Below are 20,424 nucleotides of genomic sequence, written 5' to 3'. Positions count from 1 at the left end.
CCATCTGCCGTCTCAGTGGAGGTCTGATGGGAACTGAGAGCCTCAAGGAGTGGGGTGGATTATCCCCCATTAGCTTTATTCGGGCTATCGACCTAGAACATTCGGTCCATCGATCTAGGAGGCTGAATAGGGAGAAGTTTAGAGTCAGGCTGGAGGGATGGTTCTCAGCAGGTGGCTGGGTCTGCTGTCTCCACACCCGGCAGCTCCTTCGTTTCCGGGCGGCGAGAGAGGGAACGGTGCTGAGATTGGAGGAGCTTGTTTTTCTATCATGGCGGGGGAGGACGTGTGCAGCCCCGGGGGCCAGGGACAGCTCGGGAAGACCCATCTCAATGCCCCTTTCCTGCTCCCCGCTGGCAGGCCGGAGAGTGCCCCCTACACGTCGCAGTGCGGCACTGCCACCTGCCCGTGGTGGAGGAGATCCTCAGCTACCTGGCCACGGAGAAGGGCCGTGTGGAGGCCACCGCCTGCGTCAACCAGGAGAACAAGGTGACTGGGGTAGAGGGAGGGGCCTGTAGGTGAGATGGGCCCAATACCTGAATGTCTGGGCATGTGAAACAGGGCATGTTATATACATGAGTGTGTGTCTCTGTCCTGGGGAGAGCCGGAGGCGCTCGCAGTCCAATGGAGGGGCACAGGGCTACGTGGCAGAGCCCCCGCTTCTCTGCTGGGCATCGGGCATGGGGTGAGAATGTCAACAAGCCCCCCCGTGCCCACCCACGGTGCGATAGATAAGGGCCTGGGAATGGGCCTGTGAACTGGGCAGCGGGCATCAATTCAGTTAGCAAGTGGCACTGTAAGCGGGCTTTATTTGCAGGACCCGCTGCTTCCTGGGAAGTCTCCCTTCCCCGCTGCTGCCCTCCATCAGGGTGTCCGGTCCCTTCCAAAGCGGGAAGGTCTGGGACAGCGGTGGTGCTAGGAACCACTTCTAGGGCCTGGCTCTGCCCAAACGACCACCCTCGGCCCAGGAATCCTCCCTCTCCTGTCCCCTCTCGTATCCTCACCCCACGCTGCCCTGAGCCCCTCTCCATGGCCCTGATCCAAATTCACGGACCTTATGGCCAGACCCTAGGACAGCGGATGGGCTGCCGTTCCAGCCCCACATTCCTACTGAGCTCAGTGGAAGACTTGAGTCAGAAAAGCAAACTCCCGCTGAGCGGTTAGACCTTCTGTGGTGAGATCAGGGACCTAGCAAGGAAGGAGGTTTCCCGCTAGCACTCATGAACATAGGGGAGCCTTGAACACCGGGAATGATAAACCCAGGGCAGCCTCCCTGAGTGGGAGCTATAAATGAAGAGGGGAGAATCGGAAGAAGGGGTGCAGGTTTCCTTGTTTGCAGAGCGACTGTGCTTGTCCAAGCTCTGTGCTAACCCCGAGGGGTGACAGAGCAGTGCTGCGTGATAGCCCGATCAGAGCCGCTGGGTGCACGCCCTGCTTTGCTGCTTGTGTTTTGGCGCATGCCCTGTCGCAGGCAGGGGAGACGCCCCTCCACCTGGCTGCCGCAGTGAAGAAAGACATGGTCCACTTTGAGGAAGAGGAGACCAAGATCATCGCCATGCTCCTGGAATACGATGCCGATGTCTCCCGCACCACTCAACTGGTATGCGCAAGCCTGGGACACCGTGGTTCAGTGGATGTGTGACGTCATGTTGTTGTTATAGACACAGAGGCCGTCTAACAAGCGCCTTCCAACAGACTGATCTGATCTGCAAAGTTGGGGGCCTGGGTTTTCCCAGACCTAGGGAGCTGCAGTTTATTCTGTGTCCTGTTTGTCCTGAAGGCTCCTAGCAAAAGAGTAGTTTATTCAGTGGGCCACATGGGGAGTTATTGGCAAAAGTGCCACTGTCCTTGTTAAAGCAGCTTATGTGCTTAGCTCTCTTGAAAACAACCCCCCACGTGGCCCATTGGATTCTGCTTGGCTTGGCCGTTGGACTTTAGAAAATAGTTCAGAACAAAAATGTATGTACATGGCACATACTTCTATGTATACGCATCCTGATGGATCCCAAAGCACTTCACAAATTATATACGCACAGCCCCACAGAAAGGCAGCCTCCTCTGGGGTTGAGCATGTCAGCTGGAGAAACAAGCAGTGCAAAGCATGCTGCACCAGCGGGGTGAGGAAGGAGTTTTGGTTAAGGATGCCAGAGCAAACCCTTCCCTTCATGCCGATGCAGAATTGGCAGGACATTAGCTTTTAAGGTGTCCCCCAAAGTTATCCTTGCTCTTGGCCGGGTGGGTGGCAAAGTTCTTCAGGCTAACGGGGCGCCTGGAGAGAAGTTTCTCTGAGTCCCTGTGCTTGTTTCTGTGTTGCAGTCACTTGAGACCCCTCTGCATTACTGCGCCCGCGTGGGCAATGCAGACGCCCTGCTGGAGATGCTGAAGCACATTAGCACCCGCCGAATGCAGCAGTCCATTAACAAGCAAGCCAAGGTATTTCCGCCCTGGGCTGAGGCCTCCCCCCTGCATCTCTGAGTGGTGCATTTCGCAGCAGGAGCAATGACCCGAAGAAAGTTTAGCTCGGGAGAGGTGCACTGCAGTGTAAGCGAGGTGAGGGGGTCCTGCTCTGCTCCGAGCGTCCTGTGCAAACATCTAGACTGTGTGTCCTTCAGCAACTTGAACTTTGAATGGCCAGGGAAACGGCAAATAGCCAGCATGCCCTGATGCTGCCAGACTGACTCGGAGGCTGAAGAAAAACCCTTCCCAGCTATGTCAGTGGGAGGCTAGATTCACAAGTCAGGGGAGAGACCAAAACCCACTAACCGTAGATAACCGCACAGTTCCTTACCTCGACTCTATAAGTTATAGCTCCGTGTGATGGTTCTTGGGGTACCCAGAGCTGCGAGTTACCTTCTTACCCTCTGCCTGCAGGGTGAGGGCGTCTGATTTGTCAGCTCCTGCACAGCACCAGCCTGTCAGCCACCCAACCACTCTCCTCCAGGCTACGCCAGCCCTGTTTGTGCCTGGCAGGTTAACAAGAGGTGAACCCAGTCCCTGAGTCCTCTTGAAGCATTCTCCTGTGATATCCAGCCCCTTACACTGGCTACTTAGAAATCCCCGATCCTCTGCCCCCAAAGGAGCCATGCACCCCAGCTCCCCAGTTTTACCTTTAACCACTGGTCTGCTGTAACTCACAGCACTCGTCAGCGTTTGCACTAGAACAAAGGAAGGTTTATTTCAGGAAGAACAGAGAGCTTCAGCTAGAAACGAGAGAGGGATGGAAAGAAGTTACAACACAAAAAAACATCACAACACATGAACTAGGGCCTACACTTCTTAACAGGTCCCTTTCTTAGCTAATGAAGGAGGTTCCCCTCCCCCCCAAAATTCTTTCTGTTGCACAGCCAGCGGGATTCACAGGAGCCAGGATCTAATTTTTTATGAGACATCCCCGCTCAACAAGATGTCTCCTCAGGGAATGGATCCAGACAGAGTGCCTTATGCCTTTCCTCCTCGCTCTGTGTTGTACTGAGTCAATCTCTTGTCGTTATTCATAGACAGGGCGATCCCCCTTCGCTGGAATGTCCTTTTTGACCTCCAAATGGTTTCGATTGGTTGCAGTGGTCTCTGAGGGTTTTCCATAGACTGTTCTGGGACGGGCCAGTGGTAGCCCATTGAGCCAGGCATTACCTCGCTGGCAGACCAGGGTGGGTGGCAACTCCCTCCTACATGAATTCATTACATCGTTGAGTCATATCACTTCCTGGTGACTCCTTTTAACTTTGAAGTTGATGCTCTTTGATCTTAATGTAGTGACGTTATTCCTTAAATATTACCTGTAGACACATTACGCCATGATTATGAACATTAATAAGTCGCACGCGTTCAAGAGAGATCTCACATGTTACCCTTTATGGACGAACGCCCTGTAAGCAATGTCTTTGATATAGTGAGTTTGTCAGGTCTGAGATGACAGTTGTTCACAGAGCACAGGGGACCCTGTGTCGCACTCACCCTCGTGGTATCATATTTCACCACAGTCATTGCTAGCCATATTTTGGGGAGGGGACCAAACAACTGAAAGCGGGGCTGGAATTGACGGGTGGGTGGAAGATCCAAAGTGTAAAACCTGCAGTCTCTGGCGGTGTGTTGGCTTGGAAAGAGTTCAGCGTGCAGCTTGCTTAGTGGCTGTGAATCCCTCCTCTGCGCTCACGCGAGAGCTGGATGAGTGAAATGGGAAGGTAGGGGGAAGGGGGAGTTGGCCCAGGAGGATATCAGTGGGCTGTGGAGTCATTTGCCTCTGGGTGGGTGGGTAGTGGTGGAGAGTCATTGCCGTCTGCCATCTCTGTGGCTGGCATGAGGTGAGCTGGTGGCCTTTGTGAGGACCTGAGTGGCCACGTCACAGAGCCACCAGCACAGCTGGCATTCACTGACAGCCGCCTCGAGAGAAAGGCCGGGGACTTATCAATTGCCGAGACTGAAGTACCACGTGACAGCCGGAGGGGTCCCCTCAGAATGCATCGGCCGGGAAGGTGCGTGAGGGAACTAGGGCCGCCATTGCCCATGCTGTACCTGCTGTGTGGCTAAACGGCGCTTCCGTCACGGGGGCGGCGAACCCAGCACCTCTCCCCACCACTGAATTAACTGCATTTCTGACCATCAGAGCGTGCTGGCTCTCCAGGTCTGTGATAATAGCCGGGAAGGGACAAAGAGCTAAGCAGGCCCCATCTCCCTCCCCCTCCTCCAGAATGGCTGGTCCCCGTTGCTGGTGGCGGCGGATCGAGGACACACAGCGATAGTGAAGATCCTGCTCCAGCACCACGCCCGCGTCGACGTCTTCGATGAGGTAGGGGACAGGTGCCTCCTCCGTGTCACCACAGCCCTAGCGTGAGCTGGCGGTGACCCAGCCTGGGCTTCGCAGAGGGGGTGCAATGCGCTGTGTGTGTGCAGGGGCTGGGAGGAGCCGGGGGGGATCCCTCTTCAGTACAGGCTTAGTCAGAGTTGCCATTACTAATCTCCGAGCCATCAAGGCTAGAGGCCTACTGCCAGCAGGTCTCTCCAGACTCGTGCTCCTTGGAGAGGTCTAAGGAGTGCCCGACTGGTCAGATGTACCCCTCCTTGACCACCGTCACAGGGGGAATGAATGAGAATAGGAGTGCGGGCTGTGCCAGATATGGGCTAGCTACAGAGCTTCCGTCTGTGCCAGACACAAACCGAATGTGTTCATCACGAGATCCTTGGATGCACTCCCAGGTACGGCTGATGTTAGCTTAAATAAGGTGTTTTACCCACATTATAATACAGGTTAGCATTCCATTCTGTCTCCCCCTTTAAGTTCTACATTCGTACCATTTACAATATTTACACTCTCACCCTCTCTTTGAAGTTCAGTACGTATCAGTCTGTTAAGTGTCTCTGAAACATACTGGTTTGCTAACAGCACAGCTCGACCCCTGTAGTTGCAATGACTGGCTGTGGTCAGTCTAGAATTCTTGAGTCATTGCCGTCTTCTTCCTCATCCTCTGTGCAGAGTTAGCTCTGTTGGTTGTTGTTTCTGAGGAACAAACCCTAGATGTCGATGGTTTCCATTGAACTCCACTGTTGGTCTTGATCACGTATGATCTGGGCTTTGAATTCTTTTTCTTTACAACAGCTAGAGTGATCCATCGTTTTTCTCCATCCAATTTGACATGAATACAGTCACCAGGTTCTGGACCCAGTAGTTTTCTAACTGTGTGTCACCTGTTGTAAAAGTGTTCATAAGATCTTAGAACATAAGAACATGAGAATGGCCATTCTAGGTCAGATCAGTGATCTGTTTAGTCCAGTATCCTGTCATCTGACAGTGGCCAATGCCTTGAGAGGGAATGAACAAAACAGGTCAATTATCGAGTGATCCATCCCCTGTCATCCAGTCTCAGCATCTGGCAGTCAGAGACTTAGGGACACCCAGAGCATGGGGCTGCATCCCTGACCCTCTTGGCTAATAGCCACCATTGAATCTATCCTCCATGAACTGATCCAATTCTTTTTTTAAACCAGTTATACTGTTGGCCTTTACCACATCACCTGGCAAGGAGTTCCATAGGTTGACAGTGCGTTGTGTGAAAAAGTACTTCCCTATGTTTGTTTTAAAGCTGCCACCTATTTTCATCAGGTGACCCCTGGTTCTTGTGTTGTGTAAAGGGGCAAATAACACTTTCTTATTAACGTTCTCCACCACAATCATGATTTATACACCTCTGTCATATCTGCCCTTAGTTGTCTCTTTTCCAAGCTGAACAGTCCCAGTCTTTTTCATCTGTCCTCATAACAAAGCAATTTTATATCCCTAATACTTTTTGTTGCCTTTCTCTGTCCTTTTTCCAATTCCAATATATGTTTTTTGAGATGGGGTGACCAGAACTGCACGCAGTATTCAAGATGTGGGATTTATATAGTATCATTATTATATTTTCTCTGTTATTATCTATCCATTTCCTATTGATTCCTAACATGATTAGCTTTTATTGACTGCTGCTGCCCACTGAGCAGATAGTTTCAGAGAACTATCCGCTATGACTCCAAGATCTCTTTCTTGAATGGTAACAGATAATTTAGACCCCATCATTTTGTATGTACAGTTGGGATTATGTTTTCCAATGTGCATTATTTTGCATTTATCAACATTGAATTTCATCTGCCACTTTATTGCCCAATCACCCAGCTTGTGAGATCCCTTGGTAAATCTTTGCAGTCAGCTTTGGACTTTACTATCATGAGTAATTTTTTGTGTCATATGCACATTTTGCCACCTTACTGTTTGCCCTTTTTCCAGATCATTTATGAATACGTTGAACAGTACAGATTCCAGTACAGATCCTTGGGGGAGCCCGCTATTTACCTTTCTCCATTCTGAAAACTGACCATTTATTCCTACTTTTTGTTTCCTGTCTTTTAACCAGTTACTGATCCATGAGAGGACCTTCCCTCTTATCCCATGACTGTTTCCTTTTAGCTTTTTTATCTGATTTGGCTAATCTCTTCATGTCTGGCCACTTTGGAGACAGATTCTTTTCCAAAGTTGGCACAATGGTGCTGAGTTGTCTTCCCATCAGGAGCTGGGCTGGACTATATCCAGTAGCTGCTATTAATGTTGATCTGTAAGCCAGAAGAGCAAGGAATGGATCTTCCTGCTGTAGGATTTTCTTGGTTTTCTCTACAGCTCTCTCAGCCTCTCCTTTGCTTGTGGGTCATGTGGGCTGCTAAGAATATGATCAAAATCATATTTCATTTGGAATGATTTATATTCTGATGCAGTGAATTGTGGTCCATTGTCTGTCACTAGTTGTTCTGGAATACCAAAGTGAGCAAAAGTGCATCTCAGTTTCTGGATAACTCTGCAACATGTTATGTCTTTCAACTACATTATTTCTACATACCCGAGAAAATTGTCCACAACTACCAGGTAATGATGTCACATTACCTGGCTTCACATCAATCTGCAGCTAGTCTCTTCCTAGGTGTCTCTTTTAGGGGTGTTGTTATTAAAGATTCTTTGGTCTGTTAGTTCTGCAGTGTTCACATGCAGATGCTTTATTCTTTGCTCTTGCTCATGTCCGGCCACCACACTGACTGGCCCTTTTACTGAGCATAAAGTGATGGGACAAGTCTCGGGGGGGTATCTCTAGGGTCAAATACACATAGCTTGTTGGCTCGTTCATAGCCCCCCCTTAGAACGCTTTTTCCCAGAGTAGCCCACTGAAGGGAGCAATCTAAATCCCATACCAGTCATGCAATAGACCTTATTCAAATGCAACAAACAAGAAAAATGCGAAGCAAACACCATAGATGATTTGCTCTGCCTGGAAAAACCATGCAGCCATCTTTCCCTGCCACTGTCTCCTCTAGCTAGCTGTGCTTTTAGATTAATTAGTTTGTCAGCTCCTTGGGGCAGGGACACGGTCTGTAACGCATAGGACATCTACGATGCTAAATAAATACATAAGGAGGCTATGCAGGCAAATCTCTGATATGTATTTGGCTCTGTATTGTTCTGGCCAGAGAGCATGGACGGTGGGTATAATAGGCCAGGGTGGGTTAAACCCCCCCGACGCAGCTGCGGCCTACCCCCCACCAGATGCCTGGGGCGTAGTGGCCCCACCTCTGCCCCTCCCTGTTCCACCCCTTCTCCAAAGCCCCCAGAGCCTGCCGCTCACCTCCATGTGCCTGCGCCTGCTGCTCGTCCCCCCTGAGAGTCCCCTCTGCCCACTGCATCCTTCCTCACCCCCCCACACAAGACCACCCTGCCCACCACATCCCTCCTATCCTCCGCCCCAACCGCCCACCACTCAATCAGTCCCTTCTCACCCCCAGCCCCTATGAGACCCACTGCTTGCTGCGTCCCTCCAGCAGTGGGGAGAGGGGGTCGTGCAGAGCCTGGGGTGGAGTGTGGGTGGGAGGAAGAGGTGAGACAAGGAGCTAGCCTCCCCCGCCGCCCATGCCAGAGAGGGTATTAAAACTCTTTCTTGGTGCAGTAAAGACACTACAGTAATTTCATATGCTGCAGACAACACACTGACCACACAAGCTCGCATGCCTGGGGAGCAGGGACTAGAACCCGTATCCTGCAGCTCCAGAAACACTGGCCTCTAGTAGTTGATCTAAAAGAGAGCTCCTTTGGCTGATAACAGTAGGATCTATGTACTCTCTGGGGTCCAGCCACTGGAGGGCAGCATCTATCTCCTGGCCCCTCTCACAGCCCCCTCTGAGGTGCGGTTATCCCCATTTTACAGATCGGGAACTGAGACACAGAGGGTACATCTACACTGCAAAGAAACCCATGGGAGCAAGACTCAGCTGCTCAGGACTTGCACTAAGAATAGCAGTGGGCTTTGAAACCCTCCCCGGGTGTCAGCTTGAACCCAAACATCCACCTTGTTATTTTTAACCCCGCAGCACAAGCCCCACTTAACTGACCCAGGCGCTGAGGCTTGCTGCTGCTGCTGCTCTTTTCGTGCCGTATAGACCGACCTAGAGAGGCTAAGCGAGACTTGCCAAAGGTCACACGGGCAGTTGTTGGAGTAGAGCCTTGACCCCAGGTCTCCTGAGTGCCAGTCAAGCGCCCTGAGCACTGGACCAGTCTGCCTCGTTTCAGTGATGCCTATACACCCACACAGAGCTCAGACCTCATTCGCCGGCTTTGACTAGGGTCAAAAATAGTCAGGCAGCACTGCTTTCATGGCCCGGTATTTATAGTGTCCGGAGCGCACAGGACGTTCCTGTGAATGGGAGGTTCAAATTCGTGGTTCCATGGGCCCATCTCTGGGATATTCTGGTTCCCCGGGTAACTGCAGCACTAATCATGTGGCTTTGTTTGCAGCATGGGAAAGCCGCTTTGCACCTGGCAGCAGAGAATGGCCATGACCAGATTGCAGACGTCCTGCTGGGGCACAAGGCCTTCGTCAATGCTAAGACCAAGCTGGGCCTGACACCTCTTCACCTCAGCGCTCAGAACGGCTACAACCATTTAGTCAAGCTGCTCACGGAGACTCACCTGGCCAGCATTGATGCTATGACCCTGGTAAGAACTGGCTTGTCAGCGTGACGACACTGCCCGTGTGTGGGAGCCTGGCTACCGAGGCGGCCGTCTGGGTGGGGAGGATCTTAGATTGAAATGTCGCACGGCGAGCAGCCTTCGGAGTCAGAGGGATCGGGCCAGTATGCTGGCAGGAAGGAATCCGACTCAGTGGGTTTGGATTGTATCAGAAAAGCGACTTATGCTCACCGTTCCTGACTCACTGTTCACCTCGTCCTCTGCTCATTGGCTTATTCCCCTGTTGTGTCTTGCCGCATGTGTAAACTGTTAAGCTCTGTGGGGCGTGGAGCATTTCTTTGATATATGTGTACAGTGCCTAGCACAATGGGACACCAATCCCTGATGGGGGCTTTTAGGTGTCACCATACTATACTATTAGCAAACAACAACAGTGGCAAAGAAAGCCATGAGGAGCCAGCTTTCTAGGCCCAAACTCTGGGAAACCAAACCAAAAACTGCCAGAAGTCTGCCTGCGTTTTACAGAAAAAGACAAATTCTTAAGCAGGAGAAACCCAAAGTGCTAATGAAGCTCATTCAGAAGCAGACGTTCTCGTTCTGACCCAAACAGGTTTTAGGTGCAGAGGCAGAGGTGGACATGAAACCCTTTGGTCAGGTCTAAAATAAGCCCATTCTTGAGTCTCTGCGGGGTTAAGTTAGATGCTAACGGCTCCGATTGTCTCCTCATGCCCTTTGCTGACCCTACTTAAATCAGAGCTTGGCCTTGCATCTCATTAAGACTATTTGTTCAAGTTTGGCTTCAATCAGCGAGCAAATAAATGGCTCAAGGGCCCAGACCCCCGCAATGAGGAGGCACCGAGCTGCATAAAAACAGCAAAAAAGGCCACCAGCTACGCCAGCTTCCTTCTGCTGGACAGTGCCTGGGGTGCTTGGGATAAGTTTAGAATTGCAATAACATCAACCTCTGTCAAGGTTCCCTCGGGAAAGTGGCAGTTACCAAAATAAAGGCTGCTAAGCTGGTGGCTGTTGGGAACGAACATATCAGCCATGTGGTTTCCGACCCCATAGAGCCCTTCACTTCACTTCCAGCTGGGTCCATTTCCACCACAGCACCGTGGTACATGATGTGAGGCGCTCACCCCCCATTCCAGTCACTTGGTAAAAGGGTCAGAGTGGTGTAAAGGGGCCCTAAAAGTCCCCTCTCCGGCTGGAGGCGCAGCGCCCTAGCACAGGCATTGGGGAAACCTGTGTTTCCGAGGGATCTCCTCACAAACCCTGCTGTACGGGGTGTGCAAGAGGCAGGGCTGGGAACAGGCGGGATGCGGCCAGGGTGAGCCACAGTACACAATGCTGAGGAGACTCTAGGCAGTGCTATGGCCCCGTGGCAGCTGCGGAAATAACTCTTCCATGGCTTAGACGATGCTGGGAGCCTCTCCAGTCCTCGAGGCAGCCCAGGCTCCGGAGGGCACAAAGGTGGGTAAAAAGACACCGGAGTCCTTCCTGCCCCTGGGCTGGGCGTTCTGGGTCTGCCCTGGAGAAGCTCAACACAGCACGTCATCCACAGTCCAAGAAAGTGGGCAGGGACTCTGAGGGAGCTTCAAGGTGAGTGTCCCAGCTGCATGAGACGTCAGATCATCATGGTGGAGAACGGCATTCTCAGTTTCTTGGGTGCTGTCTGGACCAAGCTAGAAGGTGTGGTGTTCGCTGACATGCTGGGAAAGTCGAGTGCGGACAAGGCCGCCTGCCTTTAACACGTGCTGACTTGGTTGAGTGAAAGCCAGGGCCAGTCTGGGCTTCAATCTGACGGGGTTAGCACGTGAATACACCAGGCTCTTCAAAGGTGTTTGTTAGCATGTGCTAACAACCCTAGAACGCGTCTTCACTGGGGAAAGAGGTGTCTTGTTAGCTAACACCTGGTGACCACCACAAGACAAGGCCGCGTGTCACTTTCACAAGCGTTAGCAGGTGAGGGATAAACTCTAGGCTTCTCCCTGGCCTCACCTCCGTTTGTTAACGTGTGGAAGCTACAAACTGCCCTGCCTTCAGTCGGACTTTCCCTCAAGTTAGCTGCCACGAGGTAAAGAAAACGCCTCTTTCCCTAGCGAATTCATACCCTAGGCTTTTAAAGGCCAAAGGCCGTCTCTGCCCCAGAGCAGGCGTCCACACACGCTCGTCTCCCTACAAGGCTGTCCTCTCTCCCGGTGTTGTGTTGCCTCCTGGGGGGTGATGCCATGTGCTGACCTGTGTTTGGCTTCTCTTCCCGGGCAGACCAAGCGAACCCCTCTGCATCTGGCGGCGCTGAACGGCCAGCTGGACGTGTGCACCAGCCTGCTGAACAGGAGCGCCGACGTCAACGCCACCGACATTGTAAGGCTCCCGCGCGGGTGCTCGCACCCTGTCCCGACCCCGCAGCCAGGCTCTGCTGCCTGCACAGGGGACTGTGTTTCAGGAGCGCTCGTGAAACAAGCACATATCTGGGGGCAAAACATCCTGAAGTTCAGAAGGTCCCATCCCTCTGCTTTGTGACCATGGCCAAAGACCAAATCATTTCCTTTCTCCTTGAGCTCTTCACGTCTGGATGTGACCCAGGGTCTCATTGTTACCCACGAGCCTTCTCGTCCCTATCCCTGTTTGATTGCTCCTTTCCTCTGATGATGCCTTAAGGTAGGGGGACCCCATGCCCTGGTGGTGGGGTGCTTGATGCCCCTACACCCCATACTGCCATTCCACCAGCAGAATGCCAGCTCTACAGCTCAGAGCCCGACGGCCCAGAAACCTTTTAACTCTCCCAGAGGATTACTCCTGGTTCTCCTGTAGCCTGGCTCTTGTCAGGATTGACAGGCACTGAGGAGTTTAACCCCGTGGGTTGGTGGGAGGCAGTGAGATGAGACACATAACAAGTGGTCTAAGGATTGGGAGTAGAGCCCATGTCTCCTGAATCGCAGCTCTGGGCCTTAGCTGTTAGATTGTCCTTCCTCCCCAAAGGAAGCCTCACCACTGGGCCGGAGACTTACTACTACATAATGCCATCAGCTGGCTCTCAGGAGGTGTATAAAGGGCAGGACACTGCTTTTATTCTAACCCCCAGGAATCCTGCTCCCCTGCTTTGTTTCTAATCTATTGCTCAGTTGAATTCGATCAGCTGCTGTCAGATGTGCCAAGAAATCCACCTTCGGACTCCTTTGGGAGGGTGGGGTTGTCTCTGCCACTGACTCGCTTTGTGACCATGGGCAAGTCACTTGACCGCTCTGTGCCTCAGTTTCCCCCATCTGTAAACTGGGGTCAGAGATCATTCTCAGGGCTCTAATTCATTGTGAGGCTTAATTCTTTGGGGGGGGGGTGAGCTCCTCCAGTGGAAGATGAGTTAGAGATGCCAAGGGTTGTTATTGCATTGGCGGGAGTGCTTACACCTCCCCACACCTGCGCCAGACATCACTTTTCATCACTTGCTGCTCTGCTTTGTGTCCCATTCTGCTTTTTTTCCCTGCATACAGATATTTTATTGCAAACATTCTGTGCTGGCTTTTATGACCGGATATTTCACTCGCTGGCCTCTTTCCACTGCTGATTCCTGTGTCATTCTCACTGTCAGTTCCTGTGCTAAAAATAACAATCAGGAGCACGCTGGAGGGGCCGTCTTACCTCTTGGGAAGCAGGAATGGTCAGGGCACCATATGGAAAACAAGAGGGAAAAATAGAAAGTAAAACACAAAGGCCAGCAATTGGTATAAGTCACTGTTATTAACAGCGCCTTAGCGTAGGAGCATGTTCAATTGTTACTTGATCTTTTCAAAAGATTTTCTGGCCTACACAGACATCCTCTTGGCATAGGGGAGTTGGAAGCTGATTACAGTTCTCTGATTCAATGGCCTGCTCTGTGCCTATCCAAGCATGAGTTAGAAGAGACGTGGGGCTGCACTGGCTTACACCAATGGCATAACGTTCCTAAGGGATCAGCTACCAGTGCTCTGCCCTGCACGCTCACTTTGTCCCTCAGCAGAACCTGTTTCCTGGGAGAGGTGGGTGATGCTGGAGCCACCTCTGCCAGCTGCGACCTCTCTCTCCTGCTGGTGCAATTCTCAGCTGACCAGCCAGAATTTGGAGGATCTGACTGAAAAGGGCTGGCTGGAGAGCCCTGGAGACCCACGTCCTGTGTATGGACATAGAACTGGTACAACGGGGCTAGCCGGCATGCAATCTTCCCTCATATTGCCCCAGACCACGGTGCCTTGACTATAACCTGGAGCGACTTCCTCCACTGGGGAGATTGCTCTCCATGACCCATTAGTCCTTGGAGCCTCTGCAAGACCCTCAACGAAAAAGTCAGTCAGCGCTAATCATATAGGAATGGTAACTGCTGATCCTCCGCTATTGCTGAGATCCAGAAAGGCCCCCTGTGAAGTACCCCGTGGGCGGGCATGGGTGTAAAAAATATGAGATTATCCACCAGCAGCCTAGCTTGCAGGACACCTAAGGAGGCCTAGACTAATCCTGAGCTCACAGCACAGCCTCGTGATGCGTTGATATTACATGTGTTAGCCAAAATTCAGGGCCTTCCCTGACTGTTGCTGTTAGGATGAGAAACCGATGCTACAATCAGGTCTGTTCTTGTTTGGTGGACATCCTGTGTCAATAAAGTCCTGTTTCCCTGAATGCAGTGGAAACCAATAGCAGGCAGTTCCCTTGCTCTGAAATCCCCCAGCCTGCCTCTCCAGCAAACTCTGTGCCCAAGAAGATCTACCTCTGCTTCCTCTCAGGGCCCCACTCACAGCTGCTTCCCCTGGCTTTCTGCCTCCCATAAAAACAGCCTGCAGCTGTTCCCCTCCCAGACCCGGGGCAGTTTTAAAACTGGAGGTGTATTAAACTGAGCATCCAAAAATAAACATGCACAGTTGAGATCCCCAGTGCTGCTGACTCCTTCTGGGGCACAGCAAAACTCTGCTGCCGCAACCCAGGCAGGCCCCTTTGACCGCCTCAGCAGACCACGGAGAGGGCGCAAGTGCATCAGACCCTGACGTGCCTTTATGAGTATTTACACAGCCAATATCCGAGCCCCAGCATTGGCAACCAAGGAAACCCCTCAGCACCACTGTTCCCCGCAAGATTGCCGTGCTATGCCACGTCACTGTGCATTGATGCAAAGCCGGAGGAGGCAGATAGCTCATATCTGTGCAACCTGGTTCCTCAGCGATGTTAATGTGGCACTGCGGGGCTGTGGGTTCCCTGCTCCCGGAACAATTTGAAAGAAGCAGCTGTCCCCATGCATAGCATCAGGGAGCGGGATGGTCGCGAAGGGGCATAGAGCCAGCAAACAGTATATGTTTAAGTCGAGCTGGAACACTGAGGGGGACATGTTAGGCACAGTCTTATCAAAGTTGCTGCTCCCAGATGATGATAGACTCCTGCACACACACTTTCTTCAGACCTCTTTAAGCACTGGCAGTCCCAGTTACTCCCTTTAAAATCTAGGTCTAAACACCCCCAGTTTGGGGGCTGCTGGTCCATCTGCAGTAATGTCGGGTAAGGTTCCATGCAAGGTTCGGAATAGATGCCCTGGCCAGGCTCATTTAGCACTCTCTTACCTTGGTAAATAGCGAAGGCTGACGCAAAGCCTTCAGCCTGTCTAGTGAGGATGCACTCGCTTGACTTGCCATTGTATTGTGCTGTGTGCTGTCTGCTCAGCCCTTTGCCTGCATATAAGAAGATTAGAAATAACAGACTCTGCCATCGCCAGCTGCCAATAGCCTCCTTCTGGGCTAAACAAACCCCAGTTTATCTCTCTCTTGTCTAATATTTCTTCCTCTATCGCTCCTTATCTGAGACATTTGTCTTTCACAACAGCATCTTTCTCCATTGCCCTCCCTTTCCACTTCCTGGTCATTCCGGCTCTGTGTGTCAAACCGCAGGGATTTCCCTGGCAGTAGATTTACGTGCTGCAATCACCCATTTAGGATTTCCATAGTAGTCCCCTTGGGCAGATAAATAATCTGGCCAGTTGAATATGGAACATGCACGGCTGAAAAGTGATCTGGACTGGACCAGCCGACTCATTGCAGATATCTGTGTCGCTGGGTGGAGGTGGAAAGAAACCTGGATGTGGCAGTGGTGTGAAATCCCGTGCTTTAAAAGGGAACTGTGAAGAGAGCTCTGGGCATGTTAATTTAGTGCTGGTGAAAGGAACTAGCCTGACCTCTCTGAAGATGTCATTGCAGAAACTCACACTTACATTGCCATTGCCTGCACTATCCCGGTAGCCGTGCAAGCTTCCTTCTCCACCGTGTATGCACACACATGGCCACCCGTGTCTTTCACCTGTGCACCTCTCAGCTGAGCACCAGGTGTTTTAGCTGCTTTCTAAACCCCTGCCCCTAGTCCATCTCCACCAGCAAGTCCTGCTGTTGGCGAGCAGGCTAGAGAGGGCCCATGGGTGAGTCAGTCCAGGCAGCGTCGATGGTACCGTAGTTCTACGCTGCAGGTTCACAGGTACATTAGGGAACAGTGGCAGCAGCCAGAGAACACAGGCAAAATGCCCCTCCTGTTTTTGATCTTCCTAATGCCTCAAGCAGAGAAGGGACTTCGTGCCCTGAATTGCCATGCCCTGCTTTGGAGGCTGAGTTGGTGCTGCCAGCAGATGCTTCAGCAGGAACATAGGATCTTAGACAATGGTCTTGGCAGGTTAAAATGCTTTTCCATTCAACCCTCACGGATGTGGGCTGGATTTTGGTTTTAGACTCCAGCTGCCTGACCAAACAAAGTCTGATCTACCTCCCACCATAACCCTTCAGGTACAGTCCAGGTGGCCCATGGCTGAATTTCCAGTCTTTCTGGAAGAAGCCTTTAATTTCTGGACATTTTTGCCCTTCAAATCTGAACGTGTGAATTTGAACAATGTCCCCCCTTTCGCCCCGGCCTCTAACCTCTGGCCAAGCCCACCCCAGAGGAACCGAGACACAACCAAAGCCCCAAAGCGGTTCAGTCACAGGCTGGAGTTTTATGGTGCCTGGCTCCGTCTTCTCCTCAGCAAGGACAGACCCCGCTGCACTTGGCCGCTGAGAATGACCATTCGGAGGTGGTTCAACTCTTTCTGAAGCACAAGCCGGAACTGGTGACCTCTGCCAACATGGAAGGTTCGACCTGCGCCCACATAGCTGCCTCCAAAGGCAGCGTTGCTGTGATCAAGGAGCTGCTGAAGTTCAACAAGGTGGGGGTGACCACCGCACGCAACAAGGTGAGTCCATGCGGTGGTGTCCCCTTGCTTTTGCCCTGTCCCGCTGTGTAGCATTACACAGAACTGACCCCGCAGGCGAGATCTGTGCCTATTCCAGTGTCCTAGCGGGATGAGGAATCTGGGAGTTAAACGTTCATGCAGGAGTAAAAGGGAAAATGGAGAACTCTCCATGGACACTCTGCGGCCGGGATTTTGGGAGCTGGCGCTGGACCTGTACAGAGGAAGGGGGGTATTGCACCTCCTGTCTCCCACGTATATGAAAGCTCAAGCACTGCCTGGCTAGGACCCAGTGGATTATTCTCAGTGCCTCGATTACCCTTGTTGCACGGCCACGCTATCGGAGTCCTTGCTCCATGGACAGCGGGCATCCCAGTAATAGTGATGTGAGCAGGGTCTGAATGAAAGCAGGGTCACCGAGCCACTATTTGCATGAGCATACCCACCCTTCTTAGGTGCTCAGGAGAGGGGACTGCTTCGCCCAAATGATCCCTTTGGCAGGTGCTGGGTTATAAATCAGTTTAGTGTTAAATGCAGGGGTAACGAACGGCTGTTCCCCACTAAGTGGGGCTGGTCACCCACTAAAAACTGGCATCGCAGGGTGCAATCTCAAGAGACCAAGCCCCAGAGGTCAGAGTGGAGAAGCAGGTGGCAGCAGAAGGTGATGGTGTGCAGCAGAGCGGCTGGCAGAGCGGCCGGCAGGGCGGCCAGAACATAGCGCCAGAGGGTGGAGCGAGCAAAGGTGCCTTCTTTCCCCTTCCCCCCCAACCAGGCTGGGAAGCGAACTCTGCAGCTGCAGCTCTAGCCTCTGGATGAGCCCTGACTACGGACAACACCTATGAGTGGGTGCTGTGAAGGGAGGGGCACATTAAAGGAATTTCTTGTTGCTGGACTTAAGAACCTGAAGCCAAAGGAAGCTGCTCCACGTACTCTGGGGCGAGTGTTTTGTTCATGGTTTTCTGCGGGTGAATCCTGCTTGCAGCATTTTCCCAAGTGAAGGCCGGGGGACTTTTCCCCTTTATTAAGAGGCTCCTTTCTGCACTCAGCCTTGGCGCTTGCGAGAGGCGAAGTGTTGCCTCGAGAGGCGCCCAAGGGCTGGGGTGTGATCGTCCCTGGTTACTGGGCGGGGAGGTTCGAGCCGGTTTTGTGCAGCTGCAGAGTTCATCCCATACCCTGGCTGGGAGGATGACGGGGGAAGAATGCCGTTTGCTTGCTCTGCTGTCTGGCCGCTATGCCAGCAGCCGGGCCAGCTGCTCCCTGCATCTGCTGTCCACCCTTCCAGCCACTCCCTGCTCCGCTGACTGTCCTGCCAGCCTTCGCCAATGCACACCATCATCTTCCGCTGCCACCTGCTTCTCTACCGAGACCTCTGCTGGTCAGTCCCTGAAGGTTTCACCCAGCTGATAGTGATTGTCAGCTCCCTGCTGTCCCACAACAAGTGGTTTCAGCTCTAGCGAACACTTAAGAAAACAAAAGACTCCTAATGGAGCCTTAATTAGCTTTATCTCTGAACAGTGGGGAGGGGCTCGTTAACCACGCCTAGGGCTCTTAGACAGAGCCACGCCCCCCAACAGGGATACCTACCCCCCCCTTTCACAGGGGGGGTCTGGATCCGAGCCCCCTGCTTACCGATTTCAGTTCAGATGAGGGTGATCCGATCCCGCCATCAGGACAGGCTAAGCACCATTCTGCTGCCCTTTGCTCAGACAATAAGAGGAACAACCTTTCATTGCCCTTGCATTTAACAGTAGCGTGATTTGTAACCCAACGCCAGCCAAAGGGAACATTTGGGCGAGGCAGTCCCCTCTCCTGAGCACCTAGACAGGGTGAGTGTGCTCATGCAAACACAGTCTGGTCCTGAAGCCTTCCCCCCAACCCCCAGCTAGCTCAGCGGGGAGAGCTCGCTCAGACCCTGCTTACACATGATTAGTTACCCAGCTGGTCTGTCTTGGTGTTGCAGACAAACTCCACTCCTCTGCACCTGGCAGCGGCGGGCGGGCACGGCGAGGTGGTGAAGGTCTTGCTGCAGACAGGAGCCTCGGCGACCGATGAGGACAGCGTATGTACCGAGGGCTCTGCAGATGGTGTGAACGCAATGTGTGATGGCTGCCCTCTTTGGCCGACAGCCTGGGCCCTCCTGAGTCACAAGCAGGAGCTGCTGGGGGCTGTAACAACTCAGAGGGGACCTGTAGCACCCACGCCCCAGTGGGTTCAAATGCCCTTCCCTCATTTCAGGGTGCATGCTCAGAGGGGCATCTCCCTTTGGCAGGAAAAGGTGCATCCACAAAATTTGCATTCGTCTCCTTGTGCCGCCCCGTGAGCTGCACCTCTGTGAATGGAGGGCAGGGGTCTGAGCCCTTTTTCCTTCGAGGAAGGTGATCCCATTTCTCTGAGGTGCTAAGTAAAAGCATCCCTGTTGTTTCCGTCTCCCTCACCCCACCCCACCCCCAGTTTGTCTCTCGTAGACTAGTCCCAATACGGTGTCCTGTTGTGACATTAATGTAGTGGGTTGTTTCATCCCAGGGTGAAGGGTTCATTCTTCGGCCCCTAGCAGTGAAAGGATGGCCATGTCTCACCTGTAAAGAACCAGTCGCCTCTTTCTTGGTGGGTCTCCTCACAGCTCCAGGCTCGGTAGCTCTCCCGTTGTCCTGACTGCACAGCCGGCCAATGACACCTGGAATTGTACCCTCATAGCACGGAGTTAGGCTGTGATGGGGGTGTCAGAACCTCAAAGAATACGAATAGACCCCAGGAGGCCTGTTCAAAGGCTCTGTCCCTCACCCAGATGTCCTCCGTTGCTGTGACAACACACTGGCTTTCACCAGGCCTTGCCTTGTGATGTCTGTCCTCTCCTCTTCATTAGGAAGGAATGACGGCAATTCACCTGGCAGCCAAACATGGGCACATCAATGTCCTGGAGGTCTTGAAGGGCAGTGTCTCCTTGAGAATCACCAGCACCACGGTGAGTGCTTTGCACAGCGCGGGGAGGGGGGAAGCTTGCTACCTATAGCTAGGGCTGGCCGTGAAGGCAGATTTGACCCGTGGCTGTCTTATGAAAACAGCTGCGGTGTGGACACGACTCGGGTTGGGTTTGTTGTAACTGGGTTAGAGGTGAGCGTCACGACCTGGCTGCGTGGTGAGCAGAGATAGAACCACACAGCAAAGCATGTAAGTGCGTTATTGGTAATGCTTAGTCTCCATTATGCCGGGCACAGTGCGTACACCTAGTGAGAGACAGCCCCTGCCCCAACGAGCTTACAAAGATCCCAGAGAGAGGATGGGAGAAAGGAAGCATTAGTATCCCCATTTTATGGATGGGAAACTGAGGCCCAGCAAAATCGAGACGAGGCTTCCAAAGGTGACTAGTGATTTTGAGGGCATCGGTTTTTGGATGCCCTAAAGGGACCTGGTTTTCAGAGGGTGGGTGCTCTTCCACTTCCACAAAATCAGGCCTGTTTAGGACACTTAAGTTGAGCACCCAAAAATAGATCTGAAATTGTTAGTCCTTTTTTGAAATCTCAGCCTGTGGCAGATAAGGGACTAGAACCCCCAGCTCCTGCTCTCGTGCCTGAAACAAGACCAACCTTCTATGGTTTTGTCGGGTATCTTCTTTTCCTGCTGCTGCGCAGAGCCTCGCAGAGTCCACTGCGGATGCCAAACGCAGAGGACACATCCTGAAACGTTGTGTAACCCCGAAAGCTCCTTCTCTGACTCTGCCTCCCATTTC

The 20,424-nt window shown here is 52.4% G+C and overlaps 1 protein-coding gene across 1 annotated transcript in view; it reads left to right on the top strand.

Annotated features, from left to right (window-relative positions):
• The window catches only part of LOC137159859 (serine/threonine-protein phosphatase 6 regulatory ankyrin repeat subunit B-like), a 78,044-nt gene that overhangs the window by 42,366 nt on the left and 15,254 nt on the right, over nucleotides 1-20,424 (top strand). The window contains exons 13-21 of the mRNA XM_067558318.1: nucleotides 358-486; nucleotides 1,469-1,597; nucleotides 2,314-2,430; nucleotides 4,685-4,783; nucleotides 9,299-9,499; nucleotides 11,741-11,839; nucleotides 16,494-16,700; nucleotides 18,658-18,756; nucleotides 19,561-19,659. Coding sequence (XP_067414419.1) covers nucleotides 358-486; nucleotides 1,469-1,597; nucleotides 2,314-2,430; nucleotides 4,685-4,783; nucleotides 9,299-9,499; nucleotides 11,741-11,839; nucleotides 16,494-16,700; nucleotides 18,658-18,756; nucleotides 19,561-19,659 — 1,179 coding nt within the window. The remainder of the gene's footprint in view (nucleotides 1-357; nucleotides 487-1,468; nucleotides 1,598-2,313; nucleotides 2,431-4,684; nucleotides 4,784-9,298; nucleotides 9,500-11,740; nucleotides 11,840-16,493; nucleotides 16,701-18,657; nucleotides 18,757-19,560; nucleotides 19,660-20,424) is intronic.

The sequence above is a fragment of the Emydura macquarii genome, unplaced genomic scaffold, assembly GCF_026122565.2.
Source record: "Emydura macquarii macquarii isolate MOO-44397 ecotype Brisbane River unplaced genomic scaffold, CSIRO-AGI_Emac_v2 contig_1947, whole genome shotgun sequence".
Classification (NCBI taxonomy): Eukaryota; Metazoa; Chordata; order Testudines; family Chelidae; genus Emydura; species Emydura macquarii.
The sequence above is the reverse complement of the archived record's forward strand: the minus strand, read 5'-3'. Positions and strand labels throughout refer to the sequence as shown.